This window comes from Planococcus citri, chromosome 2 (assembly GCF_950023065.1).
Source record: "Planococcus citri chromosome 2, ihPlaCitr1.1, whole genome shotgun sequence".
In the NCBI taxonomy this organism is placed as follows: Eukaryota; Metazoa; Arthropoda; class Insecta; order Hemiptera; family Pseudococcidae; genus Planococcus; species Planococcus citri.
Window position 1 is genome coordinate 25326767 of NC_088678.1, and position 27951 is coordinate 25354717.

General features: G+C 31.6%; 2 protein-coding genes across 3 annotated transcripts; both read left to right on the forward strand.

Moving 5' to 3' along the window:
• The first annotated feature begins 342 nt into the window (after positions 1-342).
• Positions 343-4840, forward strand: IKKbeta (I-kappaB kinase beta). Of its 2 annotated transcripts, XM_065349319.1 has the most exons (15): positions 343-525; positions 647-852; positions 962-1123; positions 1211-1329; positions 1441-1539; positions 1622-1729; positions 1804-1927; positions 2024-2218; positions 2308-2516; positions 2585-2739; positions 2817-3003; positions 3230-3376; positions 3459-3612; positions 4109-4287; positions 4426-4840. In XM_065349319.1, exons 1-15 carry the CDS (start codon positions 435-437, stop codon positions 4529-4531), a joined length of 2241 nt encoding a protein of 746 aa, XP_065205391.1. In that variant the 5' UTR covers positions 343-434; the 3' UTR covers positions 4532-4840. The 2 variants fall into 2 exon arrangements, with proteins under 2 accessions (XP_065205391.1, XP_065205392.1); XM_065349320.1 differs by lacking the exons at positions 4109-4287; positions 4426-4840 and adding an exon at positions 3719-4080.
• A 9270-nt stretch (positions 4841-14110) lies between these two features.
• LOC135835176 (protein spaetzle 5-like) lies at positions 14111-27336 on the forward strand. Its single transcript, XM_065349321.1, has 7 exons — positions 14111-14492; positions 21124-21389; positions 25163-25240; positions 25322-25430; positions 25708-25838; positions 26187-26387; positions 26696-27336. Exons 1-7 carry the CDS (start codon positions 14460-14462, stop codon positions 26868-26870), a joined length of 993 nt encoding a protein of 330 aa, XP_065205393.1. The 5' UTR covers positions 14111-14459; the 3' UTR covers positions 26871-27336.
• The last annotated feature ends 615 nt before the right edge of the window (positions 27337-27951 follow it).

Sequence of the window (27951 nt, forward strand, 5' to 3'; positions counted from 1 at the left end):
ATGTAGGTAATTATAAACAGTTTTCACGGCATTTCATTTTTTTTTTTTTTAATTTTTTTTCATAAGCCCAGTTTTAGTAGGGTATTTGTATGTATTATAAAGCTCTTAATCTTAAGGTGTTTGCATATGGTTTGAGTTTGCATAAATTTTGCATAAAATAAAAAATTCATGCCTGAAGTTGAACTTTAAGGAGCAGACGCAGAGGGAAATTTAAGAAACCCTGCGGTGATCTCTCTCGTGATTGGATAAAAACAACCGAATGACGTGACGTCACTGAGTCACTGCAATGTTACCATGTTTCAAAACGTAATATGTCCCAATTTTGAGATCACAGTTGTTATCAATTTCGTTTGTAAATATTGATAAAAAATTTTTAGCTACCGAATAATTTGAATGAAATTATTCATTTCGTTTGCTAAAAAAGTGCATTCAAAATGGATATATGGATTAAAGAAAGAGTCTTGGGAACAGGGAGCTTTGGAGTAGTTACCTTATGGAAAAATTCGAAAACACAGGCCAAACTTGGTGAGATGTGGATTGATAGAAACTATCGCAATTAACACACCTTAGCTTCATTATTTTTCCTATTGAAATTCACTTTCAATATTTTGTCAGTGCAAATAATTCTTATTATATAATTTCTTAGCATTGAAACAATGCAAACTTGGATTAGAGAACTCCCTGAGCGAAAATCAGAAAAAGAGATGGTGTAACGAAATAGAAATTATGTTTAAATTAAACTATCCTAACATAGTTCAAGCCACTATACTTCCTCAAACTTTGAAGGAGGTTATCAACTCCTCATTGCCCGTCTTATGCATGGAATATTGTTCGAGAGGTGATTTAAGACAAGTGAGTATCATATCACATCAATGTTGAGTGATCATTGAAATAGGTACATAAACAGATTTTTTCTCGTATTAATATTTCCTAATACTGAACTAATTTTTTTGTTCAATAGATCTTGAATCAACCTCAAAACTGTTGTGGCTTACAAGAAAAAGAAATACGTCATTTTTTATTGGATATTAAAAATGCATTACAATATTTACATGATCTAAAAATCACCCATCGTGATCTTAAACCTGAAAATATTCTTCTTCAAGAATCATCCTATAATTCGGTAACCTTATTCTTTCAATTTTTTTTTCGAACTTTTACTTTTATTCCCAATTTGTTCTAATGTGAAATTTTTAATGTTTTTGATTAGATAATAATTTATAAGTTGACCGATCTGGGATATGCTAAAGAGCTCGATCATAATGGATTATGTTCATCATTTGTGGGAACATTGCAGTATTTAGCTCCAGAATTATTTTTAGGAGAAATGTAAGGGCAAATATTTTGGATGAAAAATTATTTCATTTTAGTTTGATATTTTGCATTCGTCTTTTCTGTATCGTCTGTATTATTTTTTTTTTATTATTATTTTTTTTTCAGTTATTCCAGTTCTGTGGATTATTGGAGTTTTGGATTAGTCTTATTCGAAGTGATTACTGGAATTCGGCCATTTTTACCTCACACGCCTCCCATTTTATGGTAAAAATTTTACATGAACTTCGACTATTATTTTTCAAATGTTATTTATATCCTCGAAAATTCAACAAGAATTTTTTTAAAGGATGAAATATGTGAAAAATAAATGCCACGATCATATTTGCATTTATCAATCCACGACCGGTCATATAAGATACTCAACGACAATGTTCATGGAAAATCATGTCTCCGAGTAAGTTAATATAAAAAATTCAAATTGAATATTTTCTCTGGTAGAAGATAATTTTATTTAGGAATATTTTAAAGGTGTTTCCAGCGTGAAATTGAAAAATGGCTTCAGCTAGCTTTAGAATGGGATCCCAAAAAACGAGGAATTGAACTTCAAAAAATTACGATTTTCAGTAAATTGGATGATATTTCAGAAAAGAAGGTAACTATTATCTGTAAAATTATTCTGAATGCAAGAGAAATGGAAAAAAACAATAAAATTGTAAGTACTTATTTTTGCAATTTTTTTGTTTTACAGATATTATCAATATTTTGTGCGGATAAATGTAATTTTTTGAGTTACGAAGTTGATAATTCCACAGCTATTCCTACAGTTTTGGGCTGGATCACCAGAGATACTAAAATATCTTCTGATTCATTAATTTTATTGTCTTCTGATGGTAAAGAAATCGATAGAAAAAAATTCGCTGTGGATTATTACAATCCTGACGAAGTAAATATTTCCTTATTCACTGTACATTAGTACATTACCATTTCCTTTGAATATTATTTTGATTTTTTAATTTTTTTTTTTTTTTTTAGGAAATCATGATCTACGTTTATAGAGCAGACGAGTTAAAATTACCTCAAATGAAGCCTAAACCACCTCGATTAGTAATAAGAATGATGGAAAACCCTCTTGAAATTCTCAGTTATTTTTATTTAAAAAGAACTTTAGCACAAACGATTTATTTTCTTCAAAAAGAAACTCTCTTATTTCGTTCATTTTTGAACGCGTATAAAATAAAAATGTAAGTTTTCTTGTAATTTTTAATTTAATAGCTTCAAGCAAAAATTGTCATTTAAAATTTTGTTTCAGGTTATTCGTTATCAATCTATCATTAAATTCCAGCTCTATTTGTGACGATTTGCTGCTAGAATTGAATAAGATTCTCAGTAATCAGAAAATGTGCCGGAAGCTTCTTCATTTTGATGTAAAATGTTACAATTATTTACGAGAGCAAATATCAACAGGTCAGTAAAAGCAATTCGTATTCAATAACTTCCACATTCGTATTAAAAATTTCTATTTTACAATTTTCAAAATATAGTTTCCGATACCGATAGAACCATCAAACAATGGCAATTAGCATTTGAAACATTAGTAGGTAAAGTAGATCTACTCTTAACGGAATTTCATAATCTCAAGACTAAATGCAATAAAAAATTGGAGGAGATTTCTGTTCATAAAAATGAATATAAAACCGAAGCTACGGGATTTTTGAGATTCGAACAATTGTATGATATTTATTTGGTTCTTGTGTGAAAAAATTTAATTTTTTGTTGACACTAATAACGAACTTGAATTTTTCCACTAGAACAATGCTTCGTTGTTTTGAGATACAAAGTTGTGTGCTTTCGTGCTTTTTAACAAAATTTGTGTTTTTCGTTTTTACGTATTCTCTAAACCTTTTTTTAACCCGAGCCCCATTTCAAGTTTTAATTATTTTTCGTAAATTTTCAGCGTTAAATTGGGCTGTCAAAGTTTTGAAAAATTACCAGCCGATCGTGATTACTTTAGTACACCGATAGAAGCAGTAAAAATTGTCAAAGATTTCATGAAGCAAAGGACTTTATCGTTTAAAAACGAAAAATTCGATCACCATCTCCAGTACGAATATCTCTAAATACCCGTCTAGTCTCTAATCGATCTTTTAATGAATTTTCATCGTCATTCCTTTCTTCCCTCGCAGACGTTTATGTGCATTGGAAAACGAAATAAAAGAAATAAACGCCGAAATGACGTTATTCAAAAGTCGCGTGTCGAGTGCGAAATCGGACATTTTAGATTTCCAATTCATTCGACACAAAAACATGTGGGAATTGATGGCTAACGCTTTATCGCAGGTAACGGAAAAATTTTCTACGAAAATCATAATTTTTTTATTCTTGCGTCTCAGACAGATAAAAATAATCCATGTGGAATATTTTGCTTCGTAATCAATTAAATCAGATGCTTTATCAATCTACGCTCGTTGAATTACAAAAGGAGCAGATGGATCACCTCTATATACTTGAATGAAGTCCGTGCGAACGGTTTTCTTTGTTAGTGAAACAAGATTCATTGTAACATCTGTTTTCATGCCTAAGGTACCGGTTCTAGCATTTATGCCGTTTTGAAAATGAAATTATGCGCTGCAATTATTTATTTTGTCGAGGTGATTTATCGGTGAAATTCATTTGGATGATTCAAAACACTTGATCCTTTTTTTTTTTTTTTTTTTTAAATTGGATCTACGATTAAATATCTACCTACCTACGTACATATGCCTATTTGAGGGGTTTTAAAATTATTATAGCTTATGATTTTGATTTGAAGTCATGTTATATTTTTTTTCCATAGGAATCTAAACCTGAAAATGGATTGAAATTCTCTAAAGGTTTATTCGATTCTTCGTTGACGTTAACGAGCAATTTTTCTAGAAGTTTCGTCGAAAATGAAAATATAGAAAAACCTGCAATTCATTTGAATTCAGAGGATACGGAAAGAATGATTAATGATAATGAAAATTTAAGAAATCAGTAAGTATTCAGAGAGACATTTTCAGTGTGAGCGTTGTAATAATTTCATCTCTGTTTTTACTGAATTTTTTGAATAGGTATACCTATTTTATTTTATAGGTATCTTTTACTCGTTCTAATTTTCTTTAATACTTCCAGAATATTGAACAGTTTACGAGAAACAATGAATAAATGTCATATGATGAAAGATGAAAGCAATTCTATCGACTGGACGTTTTTGAATGGCGACGATAAAAACGACTGAAGCGAAAGCCCGTAATTTTGAAAAATTCTTTTCAATTTCGAAGTATCAATTTTGATGGTATTTGACTATTTGAACCTCCCGAATACCTGAACTTTATACATAATTTATGTAACCTACCAATGAAGTCGAATTATGTTGAAGCTAGGATCTCTAGTATTTACCTCCCTACACTTAATTCGTTGAAAAAATTATAAGCTTAATAATACGAGTTCGTTCATTAGTGAACTTAATTTGTATCTACATCTAGGTGGTTATCGTTTGTTATTTCTATTTTGTTAATATGAATAAATAAATTGTTGTTTAATTGCATACTTTTCTCAATTTTTCTTTTCACGAGTTGTAATTTGATTTATTGCGCAAGTCATTAAAAAACAATAATGAAACATTCGTGAAAAAAAATCATTCAAATATTCAACATTTTCAAAAAAATTTAAGCGCAAATGCCTACCTACCTAATAACATTGGTTGAGCGGATGGAGCGAGTGTCTTAATTCTCGTCATGCGGGTTGCTTAATTTTCCCTAGATTAGGTTAGATCGCGTTATCAACGAAGAGATGCTCTAAAATGTTGTCCGTATTTTCTGAGCAAGAGCAAATCTTTCATTTGTGTTAATTGCATTTTATTCATTTTGAAATTCACCTGCATTGGTAACATAGGTAGGTATAGGTAACTGTCAATATCAGGGATACTCAACCCCTCCCTCCCCTCGTCCTCTCGAGAGAATATTTCATAAATAAGGTATACCTGGGAATTAAATATAAAACAGAAAGCAATCGAGGAAAAATCCGTCGTCTAATGCAACTCGAGTTGAATAAGGTATCCATTTCTACACAGTGCACAATTGGTCAGCTAATTTTTTTCCAACTTGATTATGGAAGTGGAAGTCCTGGATATTTTTACGAATTATTATTTATCAAGGAATAATAATATTCCTCAGATACAAAAAATATGCAGATAAATTAATAATCTGTTGGTAACATTTTGTCTATTTTTATCATTGTTACAAACTGGTGCTCATGTTTTGCTCGTTTCACCATGTTTGCAACAGTTTAGCAGGATTCTTCTCCTTCCTTCCAGTTACATATTTCATTTAAAATCATTATTAGGTAATTAAACATTTTCAATCATTTTTTTGGAAAATATCACTGGAATTTTTAAATTACTTTTTGGTACTTACCTATTTTTTAATTAGGTATTAAAATGCTTTTATGAATGATTTCCAGAATTTTTTGGTTTGGTAGGTATTTTCCAGTGATTTTAATCTTTTTTGAGTGTTTTTGCATCATTTTGATATCATATTTGTACCAAATTAAAAAAAATATATATATACTTTTTCATACACGTTTGACAACCAATTTCACTAAAAGGAGGAGTTGCGATAAGGCCATTTTTTGGTCCCACCTAGTTTTCGACTCAATCACTCTAAAAATGTTGCAATAAATGCCCAAAATACGAATCCGTGGTTAGTTAACCCAAACCCAAAATGACCATTTCTTGGATTCCAGGGGTTCCCAAAGTTGCGAATAAAAAATAATTTTAGAAACCACTGAGTATAAATTTCAAAAACCTTTTTTAGCGTAAAATACCTATCTGTTTGAAACCGATAAACGTTATGCGAGGAGGTTTTTTATTTTCGACCCTTGAGAGCAGAAATGGGGGGGGGGTTGATTTTTGGAAAATTTTGGAACCACCATTTTAAATCTACCCTTTTGAGCCCCGCTAAAAAGCTTTTTACAGCTTATTAGTATCTGAAAGACCTCCATCCTACCAAACTTTGAGCTCAATAAAAATTTTCGCTGGAACTCAAAAATCCAATTTTCCAATTTTTTGTAATTTTGATATTTTAGGAACCCCTGGAAAAGTAGAAACCTGCGATTTGCGCCAAACGTAAGATTTTGAGGTATATATTCAATAATCTTGATGAAAAAGTTGAATTAAGCTCCCTGTATATTCGTAATTTTGAACTCTTTTTTTAGAGCCCCCCCCCATTTTAGGCACCCCTAAAAAAGGCGTTTATGCGTATTTTTTCAAATAAATTGAAGAATTTATATTTGAAATACACTAGCAAGTTTTTGATAATTTTTCATATGATTTTTCCTGTAACTTTCAAAATTGAGCTATTTTGGGTCAAATTCTGAGATTTAACTCTTCAAAAAGACGTTTAATCACGTTTTCACGATTTCAACAAAGTAAAAATCTCAGAATTTGGTCCAAAATAGCTCAATTGTGAAAGTCTACGAAAATTTTATTATTTTTGGGTAATTTTTAGTAGTCTTAACACTTTTTTTCGAGGAGTTTTGCATAATTTTGACATGTTTCTAGCACTTTTTGACACATATTTGGCAAATTAAGCTGAAATTTTATTGCTTTTTTGAGAAATTTTACATTATTTTAATGTTTTTTAAAACACTTTCACGTGTGTTTTTGGCCAATTTGACTAAAATTTCATCATTTCCGGTGATTTACAGAGTTTTTAGTGCTTTTAATTGAGTAGGTACCTATAGAAGAGGTTTCAACGATTTTTTGTACAATTTTTCGCTAAACTTTACTAATTTTAACGAAATTTTAATGCTTTACTTTTGGGGTTATTTTCAGTGATTTTAACGCCTGCGAATGTTTTTGCATCATTTTAACCCCTTTTTTCTAACACTTTTTCATGCATTATTCTTTTAAAAATTTCATTGAAATCTCATTCGATGTATTTTGGTACCAGGAAAAAATAATTGAATCTGATCGGATCTGACCATAGAGATTCAATCAAGTCTTCCATACCAGCTCTGATCAGGTCTGAGCAGTTCTAATGTATGGGTAGTCAAAATTTTGAACAGACTAGATCTGATTAAATCAAATTATTTTTCGATTTTCACCAGGTATTTTTCACTTTTCAAGTAATTTTTCAAAATTTTATGCTTTTTTTCTTTCTAAAAAAAAAAAAAAAAAAAAAAAAGTACAAAAATAGAATGTTTAATGTTTTGATACCAAAACTGGACGTTAGGCTTTGAAGCAGGATTTTAGTAAAAATTTGCAAATTTCTCAAGCATAGATACCTAAGTAGTTGCCAAAATCATTTATGTATTTTTTTCACTTTTGGAAAAATTCGAGTTTCTAGATATAGCTACTTAAAATCCAAAATATTTTGATTGAGCATTTTTTTGCTGCCTTAACCTTATAGTTCTTTATTTTATTTAAAAAAAAAAAAAAAAAAAAAAAAAAAACGAAATTGATGACTAATCTCTTGTTATGGTAGGTATGTTAGGTACCTATCTATTATGAAATTGTTCACCAACCATAATTTCTTGTTTCTCTCTATAATGAAAAAAGAATGTAAAAATATTTTCCATTGCAAACTTTAGGTAGGTAAGTATACAACATTTTTGCCAAGTCGGATTTCCTTATTGCAAAATGTCGCAATTAGTTCGTAAAAGTGTTATGAATAGTGAATCCTTTTTCTAACAAGTAGATATAACAACAGAGGATATCCGAACGCTTCCTGCTTTCATATAGATAGGTACTAACTTAAGACATTGCTTCGATACAATTTCGGTTAGTAAACTTTCTTTTAAAAGGTTCAATTTGTGTCTACACGTGTAAATATTTAGATGTAAATTTTCTCACAATAGATAAATGATAAAATAATGTGTAGTGCTTAGAATAATATACTTATCTTGTACTTGTAGTACACCGTACCCGCATTTAAATGAGGAGCATAATAATGCATAATTTTATTATCAAATATATTTACATAGTAACGCTTTCGTAATTATTGCATTAGATACTTACCTACCTATGTGAATAAATGGATACGTATACTGGTTAAGAAATATTACATAAAATGATTTTTATGACTTTTTTCACGTGAATTGATTTATGTGTATGATTTTTTTAGAGTTAGCCAAACTTTTGATATTGGATGCAACTTGGTCATTTTTTTAAAGGTGAGATTGGTACCTATTCTGTATTTTCAGTATCATAAGAGCCATAGGCGAGTAAAATATATTTGACTCCATAAATCCTCCTTATGACGATAGCGCAGAAATTAGAGGCATTTCTAATTCTTAAAATCAAAAGACATTTTACTATATAATCTTGTATGAAAATTTTAATACCTTCCCTTTTATCCCTATTCACTATATGGATACTCGACCACATGGCATATCAGCTGTTCAGTCTGCATTCATTGAAACAATACCATCGCTTTATCCAATACCGTGTAAAAATTGCTGTCAAATTCACACGCACGATTTTTATACCTCGCCACATTACAGTCACAAAGTAATTCGTCATTTACATGGCACGCATGGTTTAATATTATCCGCTAATTAATAATTTCGATAGCTTTTAACTAAAGTATATGAATGGGTTCACATCGCACTCCATTTATACAAAGGTATATTCTTGAATTCTAATGAACACGAATTAACTACATGTGAGAAAGAAGAAAAAAAAACGTAACGTAACCTTGAAGGATCGAAATTGGGTTAAGATCTCATTGTATGAAAAGGCTGATTACCGTTGTAAGATGTGTACCTTATCTGTTTTATTATTACAGATTGCTAACGAAATACTCGCTTGTCATATAAAAATTCAATTTATCTATCGTCGTAAGTCTAGAAGTCTTCTAGGATGATTGTTTTTTGTTTTCTCGTATTTTTTTTTTTTTTTTTTTTGATGGAACGTAGTATGCAAATGAGATATTTTGGTGTCTTCTTTCTGTTGTAATGTGTTATTAATACAATAAAAAATAACCATATTTATGTAATATGCTCATCACACAATTCCGACAGTAAAATTGCAACTCATTTCAGATGCATGTTTTTTTTTTAATAAGTATAAAATTATTAAATTGTACCAAGTGAAAATTTCTGCAGAATATTTATAATTTTATAACACTTCAATGAAGAGCAGATCAACTGAGAGTCCACGAAATTACTCAATTTTTGTAGGTTTAGTTTAGATACTTAGATTGCAAAATAAAAGTGAGAAAAGAAATGCATTTTATGAGCGGTGCATCAAAAGGTATACGTATACCTACTTAATTTTTTTTTTTTTTTTTTTTTTTATTAAACCGATTGATTGTTATAAGACCAAGTAAAACGTAAAATTGTCGTTCAATATTATCATCTAAAGCCGAAGGTTATGCTTCTGGCAATGAACTGTTAATTACAAAGCAAGCTTCAAGCTTCCAGTTTCCACCTGCATAATTTCACTAGTTGGCAATGATCCTGATAAAATTTCTTCACTAATCACTCGTAAAAATCGAAAACCCATTTTACACTATAAGAATTAAATTTATCGACATTTGTGTCAGACAAGTAGATAATATTTTACAATTCTGCTGGTATTAGATGTCAAATTTCTAGATGTTTTCGTCATTTAAATCATTGTACGGTATGAAATAAAGAGTTGAATGTGCGGATTAACTCGTCGAAGTGAAGAATTATACTTGCTCATGATAATTCATTCTCATTATCCCAATGGGTAGGTATAGGTACTCGAAGATGGAGGATCGAATATATAATTCTTTCGCAGAACTTTGGAGAATATTATATCATCGGGAATAAAATGCAACGAAAACATTTCACCTGTGGAATTTATCGTGTATACTGGGTACTTTACCGGATGCAAATATTTACTAGTAATTGATTTTACTATACCTAGTTTGGCTGTGTATATCTGTATACGATGCTCTTCGCATAGATTTAGAAGAAGTTATTTACATAAATCCAATACATCGTCGCTGCGATTTTTTTATTCCCGTCATTGATTTCGTACCATATCCATAGGTACAGTCTACGAATAGTTTTCGAAAAAATTCTTTTGGATTTTCCTTATAAACGCAGAGGTTTAAATGTTATGCGCATATATTATAGAAATGGCATAATATTACATAGGCGCTTTCTAATAAATGGATTTGTATGGTAATTCCATAGGTAACAACAATGTAGGTACGACACTTCGCGTAAGTCATCTCGCACACTTATATACTTATAATACGATGATGATCAATTTGAATACCGACATGATGAACAATGTCAATATTGATTTGTTTATTCGTCGATTATTTTCATTACTAGAGTACCTAGTTTTCACCATAGGTAATGACAGATGTTCATTTGGAAGTTGAATAGCTGAATTTATCACATGGGCTGTTTTTTTTTTTGATCAAATTAAGATCAAGTTCAAATATTCAGTTTGGTAATCAATTAAAAAAAAGCAAAACTCTCCTCATTGTGAATTCCCTACTTTTTAATAGTAAATTAAATTTCAGGACGAGTACGGAAAAAGTGATTCTTGACGAGAGCGAGGCTTGTGGCTCGAGCAAGCGAGGCTAGCAACTCACACGAGTCGAGAATTACTTTTTTTCTAGTATCCCATGAATGACATTTTTCCTCAATTGAGAGCGATTAAATGGAAAAAGTATCGTTTTCTCCCCTCAGTTGCGAGAAATAACATTTCAAGATGTTTGGTCAAAAAATGGACAAAATTCAAATTCTGTCTGAGAAAAATAAAATTACTCTTCCAAAATATTGCTGACTGGGATAACATTTTTATAAAATTTTCGGCTAAAAAGGGACGGGAGAAATATGAGTTGGGTTGACCTGATTTTTCCTCCACGACGCTCCACATCAACTTTTCACACTGGCTGTGATGAAAATGATTTCGATACCTATATTTACATTTAGAAAAATTCTTATTTCAACCGCAATGCAAATTGATGTGACTTATTCATCAACATTTCAACAATATTCGTTCGCGAATGATTTACTATAACAATTGATAAATTCGTTCGTGAATGATTCACCAAAAATTGAGTGAATGAATCGATTCGTTTGCGAACGAGTCACTTATAGAAATCAATTCGTTCGCGAATGATTCATCAAAAATTGAGTGAATGAAGCGATTCGTTCGCGAACGATTCATCAAAAATTGAGTAAACGATTCAATTCGTCTACGAACGATCACTTATACGAATCGATTCGTTCGCGAACGAGTCACTCATACGAATCAATTCGTTCGCGAATGATTCATCAAAAATTGAGTAAATGAATCAATTCGTTCACGAACGAGTCACTTATTATACGAATCGATTCGTTCGCGAACGAGTCACTTATTCAAATCAATTCGTTCACGAATGATTCATCAAAAATTGAGTAAATGAATCGATTCGTTCGCGAACGATTCACTCATACGAATCGATTCGTTCGCGAACGATTCACTCATACGAATCAATTCGTTCGCGAATGATTCATCAAAAATTGAGTAAATAAATCAATTTGTTCGCGAACGATCACTTATACGAATCGATTCGTTCGCGAACGAGTCATTCATACGAATCAATTCGTTCGTGAATGATTCATCAAAAATTGAGTAAATGAATCAATTCGTTCACGAACGAGTCACTTATTATACGAATCGATTCGTTTGCAAACGAGTCACTTATTCAAATCAATTCGTTCACGAATGATTCATCAAAAATTGAGTAAATGAATCAATTCGTTCACGAACGAGTCACTTATTATACGAATCGATTCGTTCGCGAACGAGTCTTCGAAATTGAGTAAATGAATCGATTCGTTCGCGAACGAGTCACTTATACAAATCAATTCGTTCGCGAATGATAATGATTCATCAAAAATTGAGTAAATTAATCAATTCGTTCACGAACGAGTCACTTATGCAAATCGATTCATTCGCGAATGATTCATCAAAACTTGAGTAAATGAATCGATTCGTTCGCGAACGAGTCACTTATACGAATCAACTCGTTCGCGAATGATTAACCCAGAAATCAATCGAATTGTTCAATCGCCAATCGTTCGTAAATGATTCTATTCGATTGTAAACAGATCAATTGCTGTACATGTGTTTCACAAAAAGTAAATCAATTTGTTTTAATTTGAAAGGCGAATGTTTTTGTTTGTTTTTTTTTCAATTAATTTCTTGGTCTTGATTTCGAAAAAACAGTTGATTAACATTTTTTTTTTCAAATGTTTTCCTGCAAAGCCTTCAAAGCCAAATCGAACTCTCAATAAATTCCATTATACTCCCCCCCTCCCTCAGTCTTCTCTCTTACAAAAAATACCTAACCATGGAAAAATTATACCTACCTACTTATTAAAAAAATTAACATTCACATTAGAATCTTGCCATACCTAAGAGTCGATCAAAATTCGATATTCAAGTATAGGATTCTTTTTCATTATTTATCTGAGGGCTTTCATCTCCTTGAGTCTCCCGGGGAATCGAAACCTGAGCAAAACCTGCCAGTTGCCCCTTCATCTTTTGCTCTGTCTTTTTAACTTTTTGACAAAAAAGCTCAAAATTTCTTTTTTAAATTAGTTTTTAAATTCTAAGCATTGGTTTGTATTTTTTTAAATTTGAGATGAGCTAACAACTTTTTATTTAGATAAAAATCTTATTTAAATCCCTATTCGGTGCATCCATTATTTGAAATGAATTTAAGGGGAAAATTTTGATTCTGAGAGAGGGGAGGAGTTTTTGATAAATTCAAATCAAGAACAATAGAATAAAGTTCGGCTTAAAATTTTAAAAATTCAACGCTAAAATGTTATTCATGATTTTCAATTTTCATAACTTTCAATGGTATACCTACCTAATTGAAGGGCAAGAATTTACTTTTTTACAAAAAATTATTTATTTAATTTCCTGATTGTAAATTAGGTATGCAATAAAAAGCTACATAGGTAGTCTATTTTTTTGTTTGTTTTTTAACAAACAAAAAAAATGGGTTAAGCACTTTATTCCAATTTTAAGAATCGAGATTCTAATTTTTTGAAAAAAAAGACAAGAAAAAGAGCATCAAGTTGTAAAGTTTGAACGATTTTGTTTATTTTATACGAGAAAATGTCCGAGCTAAAGCTCGATTGTAGATGATTTTATTTCGAGCAATATCTTTTTTTTTTTTTTCAAAAAAGGCTGAAATTATGAAATGTAGTAAAATTATTTTCAGTAAGAAATAGGTAGGTCTCAAAGTATAACTTTTTTACCGGACTTGAGCGTGCAACATTTAGAAAAATCGCGTAAATGGCTAAATGAATGGCACAAGATACAAATTTTTGCATTAAATAAGAGAACCTCGATTGTATACTTATGGGCTAGTAATTCACTGTTCATTTATGCACTTTTTTGAATCGTGTTATTTCAAAGAAATTTTAAATTTTTTGGGTGGAGAGGAAGTAACAAATTTTAAAAGTCATTTTACTGATTAAATATGTCATTTATTTGCATTTTTGAACCACTCATAGTCATAATGAGTATAACTAGATTCTTGTTTGATGTGAGAACAAAAAATAAGGAAAATTAACATCAAATTGATGTAGGTAGGTACAGTATTTATTACGATCTCATATGATAACATTTCAGAAGATGGTAAGTTAAGTACCTACTGGTACATTTAAACATTCCAAGCAAATATTTCTATCGAACTATTCCTTATCTTGTTACACTTTTTTCTCAATATTCAACACATACCTATACGTGATTCATTTTCCTCCCCTACCAACAACACCTGCAACCTGTCTAAAAGTTCGAAACCAATTGAAACGTTCGATGTATAAAACCTACCATAACGCAGATTACAACAAAGGGAGACCAACTTTTCTTCTTCGAACGCCTAGGATCAGCATGTTCATCAGTATTGGGAGAAAGTTCAATTTATCAGTCTGTGGGTTCAGTTCGAAAACGCCGGTTATTCCAGTCGATTGTCTACTTACTATTACTCGAGACCAAGTTCATGTTTTAACTAGTTCGTGCTAATACAATACACATGTGGTGCTATTTTATTCGTGCTAAACTATAATGAAATGATATTTATTCGCGGTTTGCCGGTTTAGTTTTTATTCGATATTTTAGATTTTTTATGGTGTTTTTTAAGATAATTTTATCTATGTGTGGTGATTAATTGAAAATGAATTTCCGGAGACGTATCGTCGCCTGTGAAGTAAGATTATTACCAGTTGATTTAATCTGTTTTATTAGTTTTTAAATTTGAACATTGCTAAATTATTATTCCCCAGAGTTTTCAATTTTTTTTTTTTTTTTAAATTAAATTATCCCAATGATAGAAAAGTTGATTAGAAGGTACCTATCTATTTTTATACATTTTTTTCATCAAATTACTTGTCCATGTTTTCTATTCCTACTCTTGTAGAGTATTGCGATTAAATAACTAGGTAGGTACTGTGCAAATTTAAAGTGTAATATTGAGCAACAGGTGACAACTAAGCCTATGAAAATGATCAGCACAATCAGCGTAATATTTCGATCATATTTGGATCTAATTCCAAGTTTCGTATAAACATATTCTCATTACGTTTGGCACAAACAAACACCTCGTTTTACTCATGCGAAGAGAAAGTAAACAATATTGTATTAATTAATTGCATCCATAGGTACTATCAAATCAATCTTATCGGAGAACCGGGAAATTACGATGATTTAATCTTGCAATTATGATGCCTCAATTATTTTAGGACAAGTTTTCTGTCTGAGTCTGAGCAGCATCTTTTATTAATGAGGTACCTATCCTACCTAACTACCTACCTACAAACCAAAACGAGAAATGCAATGAAAATGTCTAACGTTGAATTAGTCTAAACTCGAGTTTTTGATTTGGAAATGTGATTTGGGATTTTTCTAACAAATGATGATTTTTTTTTAAAATTGTAAAAAAGTAGGTATTGTGATCCATGGCTTGTTAAAACATTTCGAGTCTCTTATGGTTTGGTGTTTGGTTTTGAAAAATTGACCATTTATTAGCGAAAAAAAGATTGCGTAAGAAATGTGAATACCTATTTCATTCGCAGGTTCAAACGTTGTTCAAACTATTAAACTATTACGAGGTTTATCTTCATCGCAATCTCGTAAGATAGGTGAAGAAAGAATCTGATTACAGATTACGTTCATATACCAGAAAAATGTGCTCATAGTTTTTTACTGTGTGATCTTTCAAAAAGAAAAAAAAAATCACATTTTTTTCTATTCAAATCCAAATACGACGAAAAAGTTAGACATAGCTAATTGAAAGTGAAAACGACAAGTTCAAATGAAAGAACAAACGTGATGCGTTTATCATAATCATACGTGTTTGGTGTTCGGCTATATATTGCTTGTATTATAGGTATCTGAATTCAATGAGAACTCGAGATAAATCGTGTTCGGTTAGAACGTGCGAGATTTTACGATACAATAAAATTTTTCAAGACTGCGTCGAACTCGAAAGATGTCACAAGAGGCACATTTACCTATATCCAAGTGGTTCTAAAATCTATGTAATCTATACGCCATGAGGAATAAAATTTAACGAAAGCTCGTCCTGAATGGTCGTTGGCGTGCTTGTTGCTCAACTTTTTACTCTTTTAGCAATTTACTGCTCTGTATACACCCCCTAACTATATAGGATACGTTCGTGTAAAAAGTAAAATCTCAATGAAAACGATAGTGGCGTATCCTGGGCGTCTCAATGAAGTAGTTTACGTTACGACCTTTCTTTTTTACGTACCTACAAGCGAATCAACTTGACTTGAGAGAACGCCGAATATGGTGAACGGTTCCCCCTTTACGAGTGAATTCTTCGCTTGTTGACACAATGAAACTTTTGGCACGCTTTTTGTTTGTAACTTTATATTACTTAGCCGAGTGGATAACGGATATTTTAGTTATTTTTGCCTATTTTCATAGACTGCTTAATTTATAAAATGAGATCAAATAAGCTAAGCTAAGTAGGTACCTATTGTCAAAACGAGCGAGTTTTTTTTAACGGTGGTAGTAGGTACCTATTAAAATTCGCGACGTGTTGCTAAAATTACTATACCTACTTTTATAAAAAATTATATTTATTATTATACAAATGTTATGAGTATAAATTTGAAATTATTCGATGACTCGTATTAGGTACGCAGATGCGTTTATTGAATATTAATCAGCAACGTAACCGTCAATTTTACCTGCTTTGGATGCCATAACAATTGTCTGGGTAGATATTATTTTCTAAAATCCGAATCTAATTCGATTTAAGGCTCGAATGTGTTAGATAAGAAATTACCTATCTGGTTCAATGTGATCTGTTTGGATCAAGGATGAGATTTTTTGAAAGTCTATGACATTTTTTGAGCGTAGGTACTTATGCTGCTTTAAAGTGAGAGCAAAAGAGAAAAAAACCTCTTAGATTGCTCATCCTTGCTCGAAAGTTATTCCTCGAAGAGAAAAGCTTCAATGTCAAGGACTTATGTTTTTGTGCAAATAAATCTCAATTTTTTTTTTGATAGCTCGAAAAAATTATGCAGAGAAAAATGAGTGGATCTGATCAGGTCTGAACGGATCTAATTGGACTTGTGGATTATCCGGATCTGATCAAGTTTGTGTTTGATTTGATCTATTCAGATCTAATTAGGTCTCTCTATTGGATTTGATGAAGTATATACTGATCTGATCTGAGCATCTGAGCAGATCAGTGTTCCCAACCTCAGGGATTATAATCCCTGAATTGAGGGTTTTTTCAACACTTTAGACTATTCAGGGATTTTTTTGTCAGGGATTTCATGATTTTTGGAATTTTTAGGCATTTTTAAGGATAAAAATTTCATTACATTTTTGTACGAAATTTTTAAATTTTAATCAAAAAATGTGAAAATGAAAAGTTTTAAGTTTTATCTGATAGAAGTTGAGATATCGTTTCACTACCAGTTCGAGAAGACGAGCCATTCGTATGATTCGTATTTTCTCACATTAAAAAAAAATTATCTTCAATCGTTGCGGAATTTTTGAATTATCTATTATTCAACCTCAACGTGTTAAGGCGATTTTTTGAACCAAAATCTCAGAGGGGAAGAGGATATGGCCAGATATTTCCATCTTTCACGTATTTTGGGGCCGCATTCATAGACGTCAACTTAGCTTGGCTCAGTGCTAAATTTTAAAGAAATTTTTCCATGCATAATTGAATTTAAAAAAAAAAAATTACTGATAAATTGAGAGATTGAATTCCGAAATATCGATTTATCATTTTAAAAATATGAAATGTTTACTCATTTACGAGAAAAATTGAATCAAAATTCACTTTTTAGCCAAGTGATCCCTTAGTAATTATGAATTATGATTACGGTCCTGAGGCTTTATAATGCATTTAAAAAAATTTAGGGATTTTTATTAAAAGCTAGGATTCCTCCCCCCCCCGGAAACCAGGGATTTTTGGAAATTTGGGTTGGCAACACTGGAGCAGATCCTCTGTCTGGTCAAATTGTATCCATCGAAATGTCTGGATCTGATCAGATCCAATTCCAAAGGGTTTGATTTATTTTAGATTGGTTCATTAATTTTTTTGGAATTTTGAATCCATTTTTCGATTCTTTGAAACCTTAGCAAAATGTCATTATCTATTTAGTATTTGGTATGATTTTTTTTTTCTGAAATGAGGAAATAGCATCGATTCTCATTTCATTTCTGTTTGAATAATTTTTAAAATCTTCCAATTTTTTCATATGAAATTTTTTTTTTCAAACTGATGTACGAGTAGGTAATTCTAACTGTTCTTAATTATTTTACTCCAGTTTTTTAAAACGATTTTTAAAAATGCATTCCAATTTGATTTGTATTTTTTGCAACATTTCAGGAAATTTTCGGTCTATATTTTCATTCAAAAAAATAATTATTCATGAATTACCCTTCATATTTATTTTCTAGAAGTTTCAGTAGCAGGCTTTGTACATAGAAAGCCCTTAATATGTCTAATATTTCAGCAAATTGTTGCAGTTTCATCAATTTCTTGGCAATAAAAATTATTTTATTCTCTTGAAGAAATTATTTTGTTTTTTACGTAATTGTTTAATGTTTTTGGGCTTTTCCACTAACAAATTTCAATGAAAGCATTGAGAAATGCTCCAAATTCAACTACACCAACAGAAGTTAAGATCAAATGCTTCAGTTGTTATTGTTTTGTACTCATAAATTTTTCAATTTTTAAATTTCTTTTATCAAATTCGTTGTTTTTCGCTCCCCCCCCCCAGTCAGCTTATACGATATGCTTCAATTCCTTGGTACTTAAACCACCTAGAGCCGATGAATGAGAGCTTCCTGAAAATTTTTCACATCCCCTCTCTCTACCCTAAAGCAAATAGGTTTTATCAAAATGGAAGTCAAAATTTAGTTACTTACAAAACAGAGTTTTTACACAAGTTTTTTTATATGAAAGACCCCACAAAAAATTATAATTTCTTTTTTTTTTAATTTGCCTTTATTGGAAAAGTTTTTTTTTTTAGAAAATTTTTTTTCAAATAAGAAGTTTTTTTTGAAAATGAAACTTTGCAAATAATCGTAAGGTCGAATGACGTTAAATAAAATCATTAAAAAGAGCAATTTTTGCAGATTTTTTTTCGACTAAGTTTTCCACAAAAGATTTTTTAAAAAACAAAGTTTAATAGCTTTTGTTCCATGAAGTTTTTATTTTCCCTTCAAAAATAAAGCTTTCAGTTTTTTTCTCGAAAATGAAGTTTGCATTTTCTCTTCAAAAATAAAGTTTTTATTTTTTTTTCTAAAAATGTTTACAAACTTTTTAAAAAAACGTGGTCTGAGGCAAAAATTGTCCCTCTTGCTCACCTTGTTTGGGTCACTGTATACCTACTTGACTTGAAAATCATAAACTTTAATAAGTTATTTTAAAAAACGCTTCAATTCTCCAATATCTCAAAAAAATATCATAATTTGATTACTTATTAATTGCTTATTGTTACTTTAATATACTTGATCGGTCGTTTTCACCTTGAAAAAATTTAATTCACCAATTTTTTAAATTTTCGTGACATTATAATAAGTAGATATGATAGAATCAATATACGTACCGAATAGACTTTTAAATAATCCATGTCCATCAGCCCAAGTACTGACCGACTAACTATCTTTATATAAATACATGTATTGAGAAATACTCGTAGCTTCAATGTCTTGACATTTTGCATTCCAACGTGATATTGTCGATCTTTTTGAACCTACTTACGTCTTTTGTGGAACTTTTTTGTGAGGACACATTGAAAACCACCCTTAAAACAGAGTCTGTCGTTGTTGATATGTTCAAGCCTTTTAATATTTAATTTATTCATTTGTTTTTCAAAAAATTTCATATTTTATTTTATTGAGCGATTCTCTTTCTATCGTTCAAGGCCACAAAGAGATGAGATGAAAGAGTAATTTAACTTTGGCTTGATTTTTTGGAGATTTTTCATTTTTGGAGAGAAATGAAGGAACTGATCGCCAGGTTTCAATTTTATACAGTTTTGAAAAATGAACCTTAAATTTGTATGCTTTTATTTTTTTCCTCGAGCTAGTCAATTTATGTATGAGTGATTGAGGGAGTAGGTGAGAGGATATTTATGACGTTGGCTTCGAGTCCATTGTGGCTCTCGATGGCTCTACTCCTAATACCGACGATGCAATGCCCAATTGTAGAGTACTTATCGATTTTTCGAACAAATGAGATCCACGGTACGAAAAGCAATAAAGGAAGTTACTTCCTAGTCATTTTTTTCACTTTCAGTTTCGAGTAATAATATTCGTCTAGGAGAATGCATAAGAATAGAGTACCTAGGTAGGTATTCCCATTTGAAGTTATAATTATGCAATGATAAGCATTTTTAGCGGTTCTTACGGCTACTTAGAATGAAAAGAGGAGGGAAAGGGGGTACGAAAAAAACCTCACAGCTGTGGATACTTTCTCGGACGCTTTTCTCACACAACCTACCGAATACAGTAAGCAAAATCACACCAGCGGTTCATTTCCAATAGCGTTTGTTAGGTAGGTACTCGTCGTAGGTAATTTCCAAGAAAACATGAAAATAAGGTTATAAGTGTGTCAAGATCATTGCACCGAGCCAGAGCAGAAAATATACTCGCAGCATTAAGCTTTATATACCTTGATTATCTCCTGCTTGCAATCTGCGTTATTTTTTTCATTATCGGGATATTATATTTTTTTAAAACAAAAAAACCATTCGCTCGTGCGAAAATGGTGGAATTATTTCATCATTGTCTGAGCTGAGATGCGTTGCGGCTACCCAGTCCCAGTGGCCAGTATACACACGTTGTTGATGAACTTCTAAACGAATTTTTAGCTTTCTTAACTAGTTAAACAGCTGATATTTACCACTGTGTGTGTAGTGATGTCGGTGTTTTATAAATTCGCGTGTTGTATATATACCTAGCTAGACCTACCTGGTACCACGAAGGTGTTCGGAATAAGATCAGACCGTACTTTCACGTGCCCACGTCTGCATGATGCATACTCCTCTCTACCTATACGACACATCTCACATAATGTAATACAAGTTTTTTTTCTTCTTATAACAATGTCAAACCGTTGGCTTCCGTTTTCATCTTCGTTTAAAATCGCATACCACGCTAATGATATTTCAACCTGTTCTTAATTCATTTTTAAACACGTTGGTCTATATTAGGGTTAATAAATTCGTTGACAATGATTCATTTATATTGTATAGGTTGATGATTTTTATACTTACGTACCTCTACCTATACCTGTAGCTAGGTGTACCTAATACGTGTTCTTTTTTGTGTGCTTTTTATAGGTATGGAAAATTGTGGTCACTTCGCTGATATACTTTTGCAATATAACCAAGTGTTCGATACCTTGTGAGCTATCTTATGGAGGATGTAAACAGCAACAACAACAGCACCCACAGCAACATCACTACGTAGCTTCGTATTTTTCTCAGCCTATGATGTATAACTATAAACATACACCACCGACTTTTGTACCTTCACCTCCCGGAAAGATACCGCAATGCGCGAGACCTGGACTTACATTCTGTGAGAAGATTGACCGATATCCTGTGTAAGAATTTTTTCTTTCTTAAATTATGATGGTTTTACTTAGGTACGTTTGTATTTCTGCGTCTTGGTAATGATGCAAAATTTTTATGTGAGTTGCTCGAAATTTCTCGAAGCATAGACGAAGCTAAGAAGGGGTGAACCCCCCATCTGTTGTCAAATCTTGAAAGAGTGGGAAAATTTATTGACTTTTCCTATGCTCGACAAAGTCGATGAATTTTGAATATTTTTAGTCTTAATTACTTAAGAGACTTATTTGTAGACTTTTTTATTGGAACTTGAATAGCAATTTTTGAAATATTTTGCCTTCGCTTCACTCGGGGTAAAAATTGTCGAATGTAATTGAGAAATTGACATCTTGTAAGAAAATGATAATTTACTGGACACTTGAATTATAAATTTTCGAAAACTTCAGCCTTCGATTCACTCAGACCTGTTGGTTCTTTTTCAAAATCAAACTTTCTAAAAATTCATCATTGAAACTCAAAAAAATATTTAAATTAAAAAATAAACTCACATTTAAAAAAAAATGTTTTTTACTTCTCGAAATACGTGAAATCTCACTAGGCCTGCTCGATTCCTACAAAGTACTAATACGACCCTCAATTTTTGGTGAATTATTCATGAACGAAATGATCCATTTTTTGAAAGAACCATTCGCCAACGAATCGATCAATTCTTTAATTTAGGAATCAATTCGTTCGCGAATGATTCACAAACAAAAGTCAATTCTTTCGCGAATGATTCACAAAAAATAATTCAATTCGTTCGTGAATGATTCACTAAAAATTGAGTAAATGAATCGATTCGTTCGCGAACGAATCACTTATATGAATCAATTCGTTCGTGAACGAGTCATCTATACGAATCGATCCGTTCGCAAACGAGTCACTTGTACAGTTGTACGAATCGATTCGTTCGCGAATGATTCACCAAAAACTGAGTAAATGAATCGATTCGTTCGCGAACGAATCACTTATATGAAACAATTTGTTCGTGAACGAGTCACCTATACGAATCGATTCCTTCGCGAATGAGTCACTTGTACGAATCGATTCGTTCGCGAATGATTCACAAACAAAAGTCAATTCTTTCGCGAATGATTCACAAAAAATAATTCAATTCGTTCGTGAATCATTCACCAAAAATTGAGTAAATGAATCGATTCGTTCGCGAACGAATCACCTATACGAATCAATTCGTTCGTAAACGAGTCACCTATACGAATCGATTCCTTCGCGAACGAGTCACTTATACGAATCGATTCCTTCGAGAACGAGTCACTTGTACGAATCGATTCGTTCGCGAATGATTCACAAAAAATAATTCAATTCGTTCGTGAATGATTCACCAAAAATTGAGTAAATGAATCGATTCGTTCGTGAACGAGTCACTTATACGAATCAATTTGTTTGCGAACGAGTCACTTATACGAATCGATTCGTTCGCGAACGAGTCACTTGTACGAATTAATTTAGGATGGAAATGACAATGGCTATACTCATACTGGATCATCATTCATAAATAAAAAAATCGAAAAAATCTAAAGATTTAAATCCAAAACTGAAATTCTTTGCCAAAAACTAAAAAGTGTCTTACAAAATAAACTTTTAGGCCCTTATTCAAGGATCTCTCAGTTATGAGTTTAGACGAAAGATTTTTAAATTCGGGATAAAGACATTCGGGAAAGTGGTCATTCGGGATTTTGGGTTCGGGATTTTGGGCCTCGGGAAAACGGATTCGGGAAAATAGTATTTGGGAAATATCCTATTCGGGATATCGGATTCGGGATTTCGGGTGTGAACCGCTGAATATAGAACTTTTTGAACTGGCACGTTCCAAACAGAACGAAACCAAGCTACTCTTAGATCAAAAGAGCATGTTCTAATGCTCCTGTAACCAAAATTTTGGGCCCATAAATTCATCTTTCGATTTTTGGCGAATTTTTGAAAATCAAAAAAGCTGTTTTCAGGACTGATTTTTAAATTTTTTTCTTGAATTATAAATTTTTGGAGAAAAGTGATCTAATGTGAATCCACCATACATCAACAACTACGAGTTTTAGACTATTTTGGAGCCTCCAGCAATTTTTCAATTTTCACCGAAAATTTCAAATTGCTCCGGAGGGGCTAAAAATTAACTCTGGAGGATGTTACTTTTGGTCGATGCTTATTAGGCATCCTCTCGACCATTTTAGGTGATTATGGCAAAATTTCAGAAGGGCTAGTTCAAAACTGAATTTTTGACCATTATTGTGAACGTCAAAAAAAATGAGGAAAAATCAAATCGTCAAGAAACGTAGGTAATTTGACCTTTTTGGGACCTCTTGGGGGTTTTCAAATTTCTCCAGAAATTTCAAATCGTTGTGGAAGGACCAAAAATGAACTTTCTTTAAAAATGCCTAAATATGCTTTTTTATGCTCTTGTATGTAGGTTCAATTTGCAAAAAATGCTCTAACAAAATAGGTTCACTTTAATGGAAACTTTATGAATCGTGAAATTGATTATAAAACTTCCCATCGCCTATGCCTGCAAAAAACATGCTGTAGCATGAAAATCCAAGCTCTGGTAATAAGCATCGACTAAAATGCCTGTTATAGCTTCGAAAGTTCATTTTTGGCCCCTCCAGAGCAATTTGAAATTTCTGGAGAAAATTGAAAAATTGCTGGAGGCTCGAGAATGGTCTAAAACCAGTAGTTATTGATGTGTGGGAATTCAATTGAAGAAATAATTCTCATCAGTTCACATTGCTGAGAAAAAATCATATTTTATGAAAAGTTTAAAAATCACCCTTAAAACAGCTTTTTTGATTTTTTTAAATTCTCAAAAATTCGCCCAAAAAGTCCAAAAATTTAATACGTGCTCTTTCAAATTTAGTTTGGTTTCTTTCAAATCGGAGTAGGTAGTAGGTACTGGCCAATAAATCAAACAAACTGAAATAGGTATAGTTGAACAAAGTCCAAAAATGAAAAATGACCTCAAATTATAATTCCATCATCTTACTCCTATTAATAAATCAATTTCATTTAATGTACCGAATTCAAGACAAAAATTTAATAGGTATACCCGTTCACGTGATGATGGTTTCGACGTTTTAGTTATAATTCCAGAATCAAGATTCAAAACAGCAAACACACAGTTTAATTATGATCAGTGTTTTTGATTATACATACTACAATACGCGATATACAAAAGCGAAAATTAGTTTAATGATATTATACTGCCGAAAATTCCCCATTATTATCGCACAATGTAATTCTATGGTTAATCGCTTCGTCGTATTATTGTATTCAAATATTAGTATAGAAAATTGTATCGTGATTCTAATTTTATTCTCGTTTTACCACCATCAGCTATCGTAATTACATCAATTTAATGTTTTACTCCGGTTTTGGTGTAATCTACTCACGGTCGTATTTTTTTGTTTTTTTTTTTCATTTTTTATTCGAGATTCACGTATTTCATTATTTCAAATTTCTGGGCATACGTACGATGGTATCGTGTAGGTTTGCTAAAATATCAATAAATGAGACCATAGACAATAGACATAGACCGTCGCATGTGTATCGTTATTAAAAAAAAAAAAGTTGAATATTGAGCATGTTTGAGTATGTAATATTGAATTCTAATCTATCAATAATAAAATAACATTCACCTGCATTCGTAGTAATTTTACAAAATACTTACTTACGTTAAGGAAATGTGTATACATCTATGATCATTTATTAATAATTGTACTTGATATCAACGTACCTAATTAAGACTGATATGTTACAGTGACTTGATTTCGACACTTGCTGCCAAAACGAATTACAATTTTAAAACTCTGTTCGCCAACGAGGGTTCGACTAGTCGGTAAGTTAGCATATTATTTGCGATTTAATTTAGCATTAAATTTATGCGAAAAATAATTACATACCTACTTGGTTCTTGCAGCAAAGTAGAAACTCACACAACACTTCGATTCAACAATGAAAATGCGCATTATCCTTTGCCAAATGGTCAAGTTCACGCCACCTTCAACCCATTAAATAATTTTAATCAGGTTACCAGTTTTTATATTTTATTCTATAAACTTAATGAAACGGTAGGCTTACCTACGTATTGTATTTTTGAATTGGATTATGATTCCAAAATAGGTGTAGTCGTATAGTCATTAATTCGAGAATATTTTACACTGCAGAAGCGAGATAATTAACTCGAATTTTTTCCCTATATAGACCTGAAAAGAAATTGGAAATTTTCCAAAATACTTAACGTTAATAAATACTGAAATAGTAGGCACTCAATATTAATCTATTACGTATTTTGATTTACTTTAGAGCAGCCAGCAAGAAGGATACCCCGACCGGCAGTACCCATTTGACGAAGCAAGCGCTCATTTAGTGGATCCAGTGTTATACTCTTCGTTCCGCGAATCCAGCCCGTACAACCCTAGCGATTGGTGGAAAAGGTAACGTTAATTTTTTTTACGAGAAAAAAATGCACAAAAAAATGACGTAATTCCTTAAAAACAGAACATTTAAGAGTATAGCTCGCTTAATCGACAAATCACGTACTTATATCTATTTTTAAAACCGTACGATTGTCGTTCATTATATTGCGAAGACTGGTAGCGTCATTAGTAACGGGTCAAAACACGGGTCAGCTAATCCTCTCCACTTCTGTTGTCTATACGCGAAAATTTTAACCCTCTGTGTAATACCTACTTGTAACCACCAGTTGCATGTACACGGATCGTATTCACTATCGTCATAAAAATAGATATAATTTCGTCTCATATTTTATTTTCTGTGTGCAGAAGTGAAAGATCGGATAGTAAAACTGATGGTAAACGAAAACGAAGACAAATACCACCAGCTGGAATAGAACTATGCCCGACGAGATCTCAATTTGTAATGCCACGAGCCGCAGTCAACGCCCGCGGGGAATGGAAGTACGTGGTAAACGTCGATCAGGGTCCTGAAAAATACACCCAACTGGTCAGAAGTGAAATCTGCGTGTAAGTTGACGTTGTTTTATTAGTACGAAAAAAGTAACGTTTTTTTTTTTTTTTTTTTTTTTTTAACCATTTGTGGTGATATGATAAATTAACATATTATTAATTGAACATTCGATCGTATATATAATAATTAATAAGATTTAAAATATCTGGAAATACGATCGTGTTTAATGATTCATACCTGATTATGTTTTTCTCACTTTTATTCGTGTTTTCACTTTTTTTTTTTTTTTTTTAATTTCTGTGTCACTCGCGAACGAGATCAACTTATTATATTATTGATTTAAATAATCTTTTCATTTATTCAGGAGCGAAACGTGTAACGGAATCTGTTCTTTGCCGAATGGTTATACATCCCGTTGCGAACAGAAGTACGTTATGAAGCGGTTAGTCGCATTGGAAGGAACAGGTAGTCATCTCTACACCGATATATTCTGGTTCCCGCATTGCTGCGTGTGTCAAATTCAACCCGATATTAGATAAATTGTACGCATCGATCAAGTGCCCATATATTTAATGATTTATTTTTTTTAAAGATTGTATTAATGTATTTTATACCTACGTACTATTTTGTTTTTGTGTACTTGTATCTTGTATGCGTCTCAGGCACTAATATGACATTTTTTTTTGTTGTTTAACCTGCCAATTTTATATACTTACCTACCAATTACCATTTTGTATTTAATTAATTAGACGATTTTGTTTTATATTTTAATCGGATATTGTAAAATGAGCTATTTTATTTCTACGTGTGTTTGTTTGATTTTGATTTTTAATGTAAAAATGAACTTTTTTTTATAAATAGTATTTTAATATAGCACAACGACCAATTTAAAAATTTAAAATTGAATAGTTGCCTTAGTTGGTCTTATGATATGTAATATTCGACGTATTTAGTCAAGCAGATTTGTTTTTTAATGAGTAAAAATATAGACATCAGACATCTTGATTGTATATTTTTCATTTTAATTTCCAATTTTGACCAAAGCTGAATTATTATTTCCTTTGTGGAATTAAATAGTATTCTGATAGTTTATGATTAATTGATTAGATTGCTACTTTGAAACCAAACCAATAACCAATCAAAATGATATAGGTAAAATGACCATAAGCACTTGAAAAGGCGTTCGTTAAGAATTACCTACTTATCGAGTATACTTATCATATCGTATTTATTGGTGAAAAGTGATTCTATAGCATTGATTATGGTTTATGAAATATATGTATTGTAACAACTGACAATTGCAAAATACTCGACATTAGTTTGTTATACCTTCTGTGCCTTAATTTTATGAAAACTTGTCACAAAAAAAAGTTGATTTGAGTTAATTCTCTAAAATTTACAATAACTCGATGTATGAAATAGGATCTCTTCGTCAAATTGAATTGTTTAGAATTGAGAGTATAGATATAGGAGTTGAAGAGACCATATCCCATGAAATTATTCTTGGGTTTTCTCCTTTCAAGCACAGCTATCTTAGGGCTGAATTTTGTCAATAGGCGAGACTAGGTGACTGCTTTGGAGCACGAGTGGCGAAATTGAAGGATGAGGCAGCAACAATTT

Bases quoted from the DNA above. Each gene is read 5' to 3' on its own strand.
- LOC135835176 (XM_065349321.1), top strand. From the start codon at position 14,460: ATGAATTTCCGGAGACGTATCGTCGCCTGTGAA. The intron at 21,390-25,162 runs GTAAGAATTTTT...GATATGTTACAG, and splicing joins AAGATTGACCGATATCCTGT to TGACTTGATTTCGACACTTG. The intron at 25,241-25,321 runs GTAAGTTAGCAT...TGGTTCTTGCAG, and splicing joins AACGAGGGTTCGACTAGTCG to CAAAGTAGAAACTCACACAA.
- IKKbeta (XM_065349319.1), top strand. From the start codon at position 435: ATGGATATATGGATTAAAGAAAGAGTCTTGGGAACAGGGAGCTTTGGA. The intron at 1,928-2,023 runs GTAACTATTATC...TTTGTTTTACAG, and splicing joins ATGATATTTCAGAAAAGAAG to ATATTATCAATATTTTGTGC. The intron at 3,613-4,108 runs GTAACGGAAAAA...TTTTTTCCATAG, and splicing joins TGGCTAACGCTTTATCGCAG to GAATCTAAACCTGAAAATGG.